The sequence below is a fragment of the Schistosoma haematobium genome, chromosome 3 (genome assembly GCF_000699445.3).
Source record: "Schistosoma haematobium chromosome 3, whole genome shotgun sequence".
Taxonomy (NCBI): domain Eukaryota; kingdom Metazoa; phylum Platyhelminthes; class Trematoda; order Strigeidida; family Schistosomatidae; genus Schistosoma; species Schistosoma haematobium.
Window position 1 is genome coordinate 39,854,181 of NC_067198.1, and position 12,137 is coordinate 39,866,317.

General features: G+C 33.2%; 1 protein-coding gene across 3 annotated transcripts in view; it reads left to right on the forward strand.

Annotated features, from left to right (window-relative positions):
• MS3_00005772 (uncharacterized protein) overlaps nucleotides 1-10,406 on the forward strand; it is a gene marked incomplete at both ends in the record, with an annotated part of 44,725 nt that extends 34,319 nt beyond the window's left edge. Inside the window, 3 exons of one of the 3 annotated variants that reach the window (XM_051213851.1) lie at nucleotides 865-1,102; nucleotides 4,860-4,920; nucleotides 9,783-10,406. In XM_051213851.1, coding sequence (XP_051069865.1) covers nucleotides 865-1,102; nucleotides 4,860-4,920; nucleotides 9,783-9,826 — 343 coding nt within the window. Of the gene's footprint in view, nucleotides 1-864; nucleotides 1,103-2,946; nucleotides 2,997-4,859; nucleotides 4,921-9,782 lie in introns of those variants that run through there. The other 2 variants (XM_035730211.1, XM_051213852.1) reach the window with 2 other exon arrangements.
• Nucleotides 10,407-12,137: the final 1,731 nt, after the last annotated feature.

The window sequence follows — 12,137 nt, forward strand, 5'->3', positions numbered from 1 at the left end:
TCGTTTAAAATAATGATAGAAATGGTTACGATGACAGCTGAACAAAAAACACCACTATCTTATCTGAAAAGAAGATCATCTATCACAAAATAAACAGTATAATTGTTCTATAGATTATGAAACTGAAAACAAATAAGAACTTTAATGAGTCTTAACTATTAAAATATAATAGAAGCTTAAGTCGAAGTATTTAGATGTTAAACTATCTACCTTCTTATTGAGATCATGAACCGATTGATGTTAGACCACCTTTGGAAGCCTGGCAGCACTGGACGGCCGTTTCATCCTACTGTGGGACTCCTCAGCAGTGCCCATCCACTATCCCGCTCGCGGGATTCGAACCCAGGGCCTGCGGTCTCGCGCGCGAATGCTTAACCTACTGAACCACTGGGCCGGCACCCGATGGTGATAGTGTCTAACATCAATCAATCCACGAAATTGCGCGACCAACTTCCATTGTACTAAGGTAGATACCTGTCTCTACCCGACAGTGGATTAGCTCCACTGGTCACAGCTTCTCACTAGGACTCCGAGAATTCTCTCACAAAGCTAGTCACTAGTGAGCACATGTTAATTACTAGTATATGGTTTATGGAGATTATTAAGTTTTTGATTGAGACGAAACGGCTGTCCAGTACTGCCAGGTTTCCAAAGGTAGTCTAACATCAATCAGTTCATGATCTCAATCCTTCTGTCTGTCTGTCAATCATATTACTTAAGAGTATACATATTATAATTAAATAATAGTATCATCTAAATATTCAAATTTTTGGAAATAAAATATCTTTACTGTAATATCTTCTTCAAATTACTCTTCTTTTTTTCAAATTTTCTTTTTATCTAAAAAAACAATCCTGATCGAAGAAATTCAATGTATCCACTTAAATCAGTCGATTCGAATCCATACTTCAATGATAATATGAATAAACTAATAGAAACACAACATCATGGCTATTCTCCAGTATCTGGAGTGAATGGATCATTTAATAAATCACCTCCACCACGTTTACTTCATAAAAATAGTAATATTTCTCCATATGAAAATATGAAATGTTTCAATAATAGTGAAAACCCATATAATCAAGATGGTCAGTTTTATTCAGTAAGTATAGAACAGAATTATTCTAACATGAATGCTATTGAGATTTTATTTTTAATAAAGTCAGAACATTTGGAGAAATTGTTTTACATAAAGTTATTTTGATATTTATAGGTAGATTAACTGGTAGTGATAAATATTAACTAAAACCGCCTGGAGCACCTCTAGGGCTACTGCTGGTTCTAAGCCCGGATATAGGAGGAGGGTTGGACATGGGGTTAGAGACCCTATCCCGTAGAAAACTAACTCCCTAGAATACAGCAACAAGAAAAAATAATCCGGACTATTTAAACTCTACCCTGGAAGTTAGAAGGTCTTCATTTAGAAGAATTATGACACACGCTGAAAGCTGAGTTCTTTCGGAAGTCACGAGGCTGATGCCCCTTCTGACAACCAGAGCAAGCATTAATTTAGGTACATGGAATGCTCGTACTATATGGAAGACCAGGAGAGTCTTCCAAATTGCTGCAAAAATGAAGAGATACATCCTGGAGGTGCTTGGAATCAATTTCTTCCACTAACCGACTCATTAGTTAGCTACGTAACATTATCATAATGTTATGTCTCGAAATGATGTACTGAAAGTGCACTACTATTACTTACGCCTGTTACTTCTCGTGGAGGAGCATAGGCCGCTCACCAGCACTCTCCATCTAACCCTGTTCTGGGCAATCCTTTCCAGCTCTTCCCAGTTGTCATTCATCCTTTTCATATCTTATTCTATTTCACGACGTAATCTGTTCTTTGACCTTCCTCCTTCCCGCTTCCCTTCAGGATTCCAAGTAAGAGCTTGTCTCGTGATGCAATTTGATGATTCCTATAACGTATGTTCTATCCACCGGTAGCTATTCTAGAGTTACTGCCGGTCTCAAGCCCGAAGAAAGAGAAGAGTTGGGCGTGAGGTCGGCAACCTCATTCCGTAGAAAAAATCTTGCTAAAAAACGTCAACCAGATTAAACTGAAAGTGTAATTTTTCTTATTTCTGTCGTACACTAAATATTCTATTGTAATGGTCTGCCAATGATTACATAGGTTTCAAATTAACCAGCCGATTTACTTCACTTCTCTACAATTTCACTCCTATGCTTAATAATAACAACTAATTAATTATGTCATCAACTATACAATTTAATTATTGACAGTTTATATCAGGGTAACGATTCATCTGTGATTTTTTAAATCAGTTTCTGATAGACAATTTGTAGGTAACAAAATTTCATTGGGTTGTTTAGTATCGACTATAAATCCATTATTGTTGGGAATATTTACATGATAATTAATTTGTCATGAGCTGAAGGTAAAACAAATCTTTACAAAATATTCAAATATAATCGACTAGTATACTTACTATTCATTAAAAACAATTCACAACAGTAACTTTACAGTGGTTTCTTCAAAGCAATATTATTATATAAAAATCAGATTCTTCGTTAACGTTTACGTGTTTGATGTCGGACGCTAAAACTAGCAAACTTAAGACTTACTACTTACTAATGCCTGTTACTCCTTGTAGAGGAGTATAGGCCGTATATCAGCATTCTCCATCCAACATTGTCCTGGACAATACTTTCCAGTTGTTTCCAGTTGCTATTCATACTTTTTATATCTGTTTCGAATTCCCGACGCAGTGTGTTCTTTGGTCTTCCGTTTCCCTTCAGGATTCCAGGTTAGTTAACAAATGTAAGAACGCGACCAATATTAGTTAGCCGCATCGTCTAACAATTATTAGGGATATAATTGATTCATTATGCATCTGGTATAAAAAATCACATTTTTTCTTAAATGTTATTTTATTGAGGAATTTTCGGACTAACTCATTTCATAATTTCAAATATTTTATTTTTCAGATTTTCTTGTTTATGATGATTTTCTTCTTAACTGTAAACAAGAATTATAAGTGAAGATGGATGGTGGATATCAGTGAAATTCAGGACGCGCGTTTCGTCTTATTTGAGACTCGTCGGCCAGATGTGCCTGCATTCAAGAGTTGATGTTCACTATCTACCTTTACTTATAATGCTTGTGACTTAAGGCAATATCGAGGCAATCAGCACAGAATTCACATATACCAACAAGAGACTGATCAGTTGCAGTTTTAAACATCAGTGGGAAGATTTAAGCAAACAGTACCAAGTAAATGTAATCAAGAATATCTGAAATTACAAATCAGCTTAAACTATGATCAGTTTGACTACAAATATCTAGCGATTAAGCGTAAAGATTACTAGTTCTTTAAACATGCTAATGTCCGCTTGTTCATAACTTTCATCATAATCACTAAACAGAAATCAAAAATATGCAATAGAAGGCAACCTAGCCTTTGTTTTAAACAATACAGTTAATAAATTTGTATTTTCAAAAATCACCATAGTTATACGAACATGCATATATCTTTTGTTGAAGTAAATTGATGCATGCAAATAACTGACTTCGTTTGAAATGACTTATCAGAGCTTGTATCTACCTGTTGTTTATGTTAAGTACTGTAGCTGATTAGTCCCTTTTGGTATATGTGAATTTTTATTGCAAGTTCTGGATTCCACTGCTAGCCATTATGCAAAGTTAGTAACAGCTTCCAACTGATTTTGAAAAAAATCAGATCTCTAAGCTCAATCACACTGAGTCCATCATTGGTTGTTTGGACGTAAAAAAACAAAAATGAAGTTTTCGTCTTTTGTCCAGATTATTTCGATTTTGTTAACCAGCACGTAAAACTAACATAAATAACTTTCTACTATTGTTGTCGATCACTAATGCAAATAGTACAATTTTTAAGTTGATAGTATGTTCAAATGAAATACATATTCAGCTCATGTGATTTACTTGATATTGGTAATGTTATCAAGAGTGTGTTATAGCTATGAAAAGTAAACTAAGAGCAAGAAAGGAAGCTGAAATTTGCACGATCCAAGGTAGAAGATAAAATTGACAACAGATTAGGAGCTTACTCTATTCTCAAAAACTCTACTACAACCTATTAACTAAATGTATTCATTTATGTATAAATTTTTTTCGCCAGTTCATTATTAGTTGAATTCATGAGTCAATTAAAGCTAGATCACCACGGAAAACGTGGAAGCACCGGACGGCCATTTCGTCCTACTGTGGGACTCCTCAGCAGTGAGCATCCACGATTCCACCTCACCAGATTCGAACTGAGGTCCTATCGGCCTCGCGCGTGAACGCTTAACCTCTAAACCACTGAGCTCGCCGGCATCCAACGGTGTTAATTTCTAACTTCAACCAGTCCATGAAGTTGCGCCACCATCCACCATTGTCTTCAGTGAGTTACTATCTCACAACAGACCCGGTTGAGCTCTAAATGTTAAGCGCTCGTGCACGAGCCTGACAGGTCCTGCGTTCGAATCTCGTGAGGCGGGATCGTGGATGCACATTGTTAAGGAGTCTCACAATAGGACGAAACGAATTTCCAGTGCTTCCAGGTTTTCCATGGTGGTCTAGCTTCAACTGACTCACGATCTCAACAACTGGAATAAAACACAATCAAAGAATCATATGTAAAGAACATAACATTCACATAAATCAATGTTTATAAGCATTTTAATTATATTTACATGTATGTAATAGAAATTATTCTTAAAATAAAGTTGAAACATTGACTATCCTATTTCACATTTACACTATACACAACCTTCATGTCACCATGGTTTCTAGCTTATTCTATACTAATCATTTATTATTACTAATCATATTTTAAAACTCTATAATTACTGATCGGATAATTAATTTTAATCTTTAGTCTTTAGATATAGATACTTGTTTCACAAAATGGTTAAACGCTGCTTATCGTCGACATACCTGTAAGATAAAATTTCACCTCCATAAATATATCTTTTTAATGTACACTATTTCACTTTAAGATTCATATGCAATGAATAAAGAAAAATTATGCTGTAATTGTTGTCATACCAATACACATACTTTTTTTTATTTGAACGGTGCACTAAATAAACATAATTACAGAGAGTGTTCACATATTCAATTGTTCATTTTTTAAGTGTCAATTTTCATTAGTATGGGATTATTGAAATTATTAAGTTTTTTTTGGTTGAGATGATGAACCGACTGATGTTAGATTATCATTGATGACGTAGAAGTATTGGATGGCCGTTTCCTCCTGTTATGGGACTCTACAGCAGTGCATATCTACGATCTCGCTTACGAGATTCGAAGCCAAGTTTTATTGTATTAGTTATATTTGAAATTCTTCTTACATTTTTTTAAACATGCAAATGGATCATAAGTATTCATATTTCTGATAATTTTATTGGTTTGTTGTGACTTATTGGCTTGAACATTTTATTATCATTTGTGATTATATTCAGCTTGAAATAATTATATGCACATTATTTTAGAAACTGTTTAGACTCAATGTTTTGAATGACATACATACCATTATGGGAATAGTTAATATATTGTAACTCTATATTTTGATAATTATAATTATAGTCAAGTACAACTTCAAAGGATTACTTAATTATTTACGCCCGTTACTCCCAATGGATCATGGGCTGCCGATCAGCATTCAAGGATTGTTTTATTCCAATTATTGAGATCGTGAGTCAGTTGAAGCTAGACCACTATGGGAAGCCTGAAAGCACTCGACGGCCGTTTCGTCCTGCTGTGGGACTCCTCAGCAGTGCGCAACCACGATCCCGACTCACGAGATTCGAACCCACGACCTACCAGTCTCGTGCAAGAATGTTTAACCTCTAGACCACCGAGCTGGTAGGCATCCAACAGTGTTAGTGTCTAACTATAACAAATCCACGAAATTGAGCCACCGTGCACCATTGATTTCAGTGAGTCACTACCTCTAAACAGACCTGGTTGAACTCCACTGGTCACCGCTTCTCATTAGAACTCCAGGAAATACCTCTTGAAGCCAGTCACCAATGAGCATATGTTGATTAGTATCAGAAGGGGGTTTTGTGGAGATTGTAGTAATTTCAACAGTTGAGATCGTGAGTCAATTGAAGCTAGATCACCATGGAAAACTTGGTCGTTTCGTCCTATTGTGGGACTCCTTAGCAGTGTTTTCTTGTTTTATTGTAAATCACTTATGTTACGAAAAATATCTAGAACAAAAAAATGTCTTCATTTTTTGTGTTAAACTTTATGATAGTATGTGCTTGAATAAAAAGTTTTTTAGTGCAACTTAAACTTTAAAAGTCAAACCAAATTTATTTCTCTTAAAGCCAACAATATCGATTGGAATTCATCTAAGAATTTCCTAGGAAATGGAATATAATTATAGTCAATTTTCAAGACCATAATGAAGGAATACGGTTATTAGTTTGTTGTTCAAAGTTTAGAAATATCATTTTGAACTTTTACAGATGTTCTTAATGACAATTAATAGTTATGGATATGATGCTATAATCCTTAGTTTTAAATTAACTTTGTCAATCAAATCGTTCATTTTGTTCATTAGGCTGAACAACTTTACATATCATGGTAATTTTGTTTTGAACTCAACAATTAAATAATCATCGACAGCTAGTCTCAAGTTCATGTATACTGTTTATTGAGAAAGATTGAGGATGCACATTGTTTTTTATGTCCAAACTCATTGAGAATTAAAAGGGTAACTGATCGGTGTAAGAAATGCCGCAGCATCTAAAATATTTATAAGGCTGTTTAACATCAATTTTCGCTAGACTTTCTTTAAAGGATAAACACTGAATGCAATGATAGAATCTTCATTCATGTATTACAAGTTATTGTCCTATTTGTTCCTACACAAACATACACATTCAACTTGACTTTTATGCTATTCTGATCCAATAATTTAGAAGAAGATTCATATATTATTATTATGGAGAGGTGGCTCAATGGTCCCACGTTTCAACCCCTCTCCATTTGCTTCGGTCTGAGCAGTCAAATAGTATTATTAACTCTTATACTTGGAGTATCGCTCATCCTCAAGTACCCAGTGGATGAGTTAATGTAGTGTATGTGTGTGTGTGTGTAATTTTTTTTACTCATTGCTGTCTGATTATAAAACGTCATTTTTGATTATCGAATGTGTATGAAGTGTTTACCAATCACAAAATTCAATCTGCTTAATACTATGCACCAAATTCCTGTTAATTAATAAAATATAATGTTATCATCTAGTATGTTAGTCCCTATAGTTTTATTCGTTATGAAGCTCTCCAGCTATAGATATGATGCATACAGATTACAGTTACGTTTTGAACCTGAAAAATCATGTCATGAAACATGATTCATTTGGCATAATAAACATTCTTATGAAATGTCACCTCCTTGTAAAAACAAACCACAAGTATATTTTCTAATGAATAAACATTTACACTGTCAAATAAGATTATTAGATATAGAACTTGAAATAAACATTGAATGGACCGAAATTGAATGCTTCATTAGACAATAATATATGTTAAAAATGATGCATAATGACTGACTAGGGTTACACTCTTCATTATATTTTATTAGGTGATTGGAACCAGTTGGCAAGAAACCCTACACCTAGGTTATGTGTTAATTATCACTTGCTTGGAAGGTGTAGCTGAAATCTTACAGAGCTGTCCTTTCATCAGATTCTTATTTTGGCCAGCCAGTTTTACAGTTAGTGAGTCTACCACTGAGCTATTAGCTTGGTGACTAATGAGATCATGAGTTAATGAGAGCAGTGATAACATTGTAATTCGGCAGATAGAACTTCAATAACATTAAGGACTGAACAAACTTGAATTTCGTTACTACTTTGTGACCGAATAATCTAAATACTGTATTCATTCAGATCACCTTATCATTTCTCTGTTATACTATTTTATTGTTCGAATCAGCACTAACATTCTTGTCATTTAACTGTTGTTTTAAATGTGAATAATATTAGTACACCTTATGCACAATCTATATTCTTAAGCTTTGAGATTTGTTCAAGAAGGCATAGATCACCCTTAAATATTTTGTTCAACTGTGATACAGTATTGATGATTTATAACCAACTATAACAAGATAAAATATCAGACATTAGAAAAAAAGTCAACTTGAAATATCAGTGATGTTTTATCGGCGAGAGTATAATTTATGTATGAACCAATCAGGTATCAGATAATAGGTCTTGAATTTTGGCGCGAAATTCACTCATTCATTTGGTTATATATAGATTTGGCATTATAGCTTATGTCAATTCGTGATAAAAACCATAAATCTGATTCTTAACCTTAACCATCAACTGTAAAATCATAATTCTAATCCTCTCCCACAATATTTTCTTTCATTTGGTCTTAGTTATTAGATGGATACTCTCAGCGTCAGTTTGGTGTCGCTCATAGGTTGTCCATAAATAATAGTTTCACCGTTTTATCTTTATTTTCATTTGTTTGAATAGCATATTATACAAATCAAAACAGAAGTAGTTTCTCTGTTATTAACAGGAAGTCGTTGTTTGTTACTACGACTTAAGATGTTTTTCCAACATTTCTTATCTATATTCCTTTAAGATTAAATATAAACTATATCGAACGGTGTGAACAACTAAAGGTTATTATTAATATTGATTACTTATGCATAATTATAAATCTGGGACGAGATGAAACATTTGAGTTTCAACACTTTTCCGAAATTTATGGCTTAATAAATAAAACTTATTTTAAGTTTCCAGCGAAATTATTTATATTTCAAACAACTAACAGGTAAATTTTTAAGTAAAGTCGGGTAGTCGCTAACAGTGGAATCCAAGACTCACGTTTCATCTTATTTGATACTCGTTAATCAGATTTTCTTACGTCTAATTATTGAAGTTCAAGCTACGATTTGCAACCAATAACTTACTTACTTACTTCCTCCTATTACTCCCAATCGAACATAGGCCTCCGACCAGCATTCTCCAACCCACTCTGTCCTGGGCCTTCATTTCTAGTTCTATCAAATTTTTGTTCATTTTTCTCATGTCTATCTCCATTTCTCGACGTAATGTTTTATTTGGTCTTCCTCTTTCCTTTTGGCCTTGAAAATTCCATATGAGGGCTTGTCTTGTGATGCAGTTTGGTGCTTTCCTCAGTGTATGTCCAATCCACTTCCAGCTCTTCTTCCAGATTTCTTCCTCTGTTGGAATCTAGTTTGCTCTCTCCTACAGTAGGTTATTGCTGATAGTGTCTAGCCAACGGATCTCAAGTATTTTGCGTAGACAGTTGTTAATAAACACTTGTATCTTCTGGATGATGGCTTTTGTAGTTCTCCAGGTTTCCACCCCATAGAGTAGAACCGTCTTGATATTTATATTGAAAATTCTGACCTTTGTGTTGGTTGACACTTGTTTTGAGTTCTAGATGTTTTTCAGTTGTAAATATACTGCTCTTGCTTTGCCGATCTGCGCCTTCACATCTGCATCAGGACCACCGTGTTCATCAATGATGCTGTCCAGATATGTAAAGGTTTTTACATCTTCCAAATTTTCACTGTCAAGTGTTTGCAACCAATAAACTTCGCTTAAAACACTGAATGCATTATACACTCAGCTTCTGAATATAAATATCCATCAAGTTATGAAATCTTGATAAATATCAAGCACATTCTTTAATTGTTTTGCACATCTTAATCATACTACTTAAAAGTAGTATTCTGTTTTCTGCTAAAAATGTATTATTTATCGATTTTTATTTAAAAAGAAAAATATCTCTTTCACTTTCAGCCCAATCTTCTTTGATGTCAAATAGACTACTATCAATGAAATAATTTACTCAGTAATAAACCAAACAAAATGTATGAAGATAAAACAAATAATCTTTTCATCGATTCATGAAAACCTCTCAGAATAATCTTGGAGGCCTTATTTATTTTTTTGTACTTACTTTTATATTTTAAGCCAATATATGATTTATTTGCTACCTATTATTAATGTCCAATCATAGATACAATTAGTCATGTGTTAATATGCACATCAGTATGATGAGGGAAGAATTTTACAAAATGATAAAGATACTAAATATCTGTTGTTGTTTTTTCTACGAGATAAACAGTAGGTCATCAGTACTGTCTTCTCTGTTGATTTTCTTATCATGAACATTTCGTTTAGTTTAATAGGGATGTGATTAACTTTAAGATTTTCCTTCCTTTTCATATTATCATTTCTATTCAATTAGTTCATAGACTGTACTTATTATTGTTTTTTGATTACATAACAATTATTTTTATTTTCAATGAATTTACATAGTGAAAAAAAGTAATGACATTGTAATAATTTATGGCCTATGATGAATGAAACATTTTTTTTAAATTTTATATGTTATTTTCGAAATGTTATTGGATTGGTGCTCAAAAATTGTGATATGTGTAACAAACTATTGAATTTTTATGAGTAGTATAATTTAATTAATACTAATTTGACTGTTCTACCCATTAAAATGGAAAAATCATCGGGAAATAAACTTTTGGTTCTGCTAGTAATATATGTGAGTGGATTTAGTAAACTAGATAGCGAGATCAACTTCATAACTCAAACTTGGCCACTGTTCTTTGAAGAAATTAGTATTTTGTTGTTCGAAGAGCGTATAAGTCGATATTGGGTGGTTAATAACAGTTGATATGATGTTTTAGACTAATGTTTCGTGTTTTTTGGAACTCGAAGAAAGAGTATCTACATTCTAGATGAAGTTGATACGGTGTGTGAAGTTTGAATCACAGTCACTCAGTACCTTGTGAATTACCATTAAGCTATACCATTCATAACTAATCTTACGTATGACTAAGAATTCTATAGTGATTAATTACTAAGTGTTGAATAATGTAAGATTTATTCAGTTCTTAATGCTGATCGAATTCCTCTGATTACACTGAATAGTGATTAATTAACATCGTGTTGACTGTGCTATGTCAGGAATGTACACGTTATTGGTAAACATCAAAGTTCGTGTTCATATCATTTGTCAATAATTAGAAAACCAGTATTATTTTATCGGAAGTAAAAAAGTAATCATTTGTACAACAAATCGACTAAAAAATACATTTCTAGGTACTGTAAGCAGTTATTCAGTTACAAGAATATCAACACCAACTTCTTAGTAGGTGATTTGTTACTTATAAGTCAGATACTATGAGTAAGTTAGAAATGACCTCTGCCTATAACCTCTGTCTATAACTGGAATTTTCACTTATTGTTTAAGAACCTTTATTAATCTTACGTATTTGTTAGTACTCATCAGTGACAGTAACAAAATTCATTTATGATAATTTCAAGTTTATTGATACTAACATACAGAAAATCTACTGCTTTACAAGATATCTGATCCCTTTTAAACTAATCTACTAATCTACTTCACTTAGATGATGCCATTTAGAAAATCCAGTTACTTGGTTAACAATGATAAAGTGTTCTTATGATTTGATATTTATTTTTCTAGCGATAAACCTACAAACTGGTAGTCTTAACACATGGCTTGAGTATTTGTTCAATGTCAATGTGATTTACATTTGAATTAAAATAGTAATTTGATGCTTAATTCAGTCCTGTTTACCATATAAGATCAAGCTTATTCAAGTAATAAATTTTAGTATGAAAAAAGCCTTTTTTGATAATCAACTAATCAACTTCAAACAATATAGTTCATAGATCTGTTGTAGCATTAAGACCAATATTACCTAATTATACTTTGAATAGTGGTAAGTTTATGAATTCGGAATGCAGCTTTCGCTATACTATTTGAGAATAATCTTGAAAACCCATTTGATATCATTAAGATTCAGTCAGTTTGAAAAAAGGAATACTCAATTGTTTACGACCAATTACTAAACCTAAATGAAAATCAAGCCGCTGATAAAGTACAAATTCGATTTTATGGTACCAATGCAGTGGCAGTTACTCACAAGGATGTTTGTAAATAGTGTGTAGTGGAAGGTGATTTGTAAGTTGCACAGTGAAGAGCTTCAGTACATTGAAAGTACGGCGTTGGTAGAACAATTGGAGACCAGTTGAAAGGACATCTCAGATTACAGAACACACTGGAAGATGTAAATGGATGACTGGAAGCTACATAGAATTTAGTTAGTC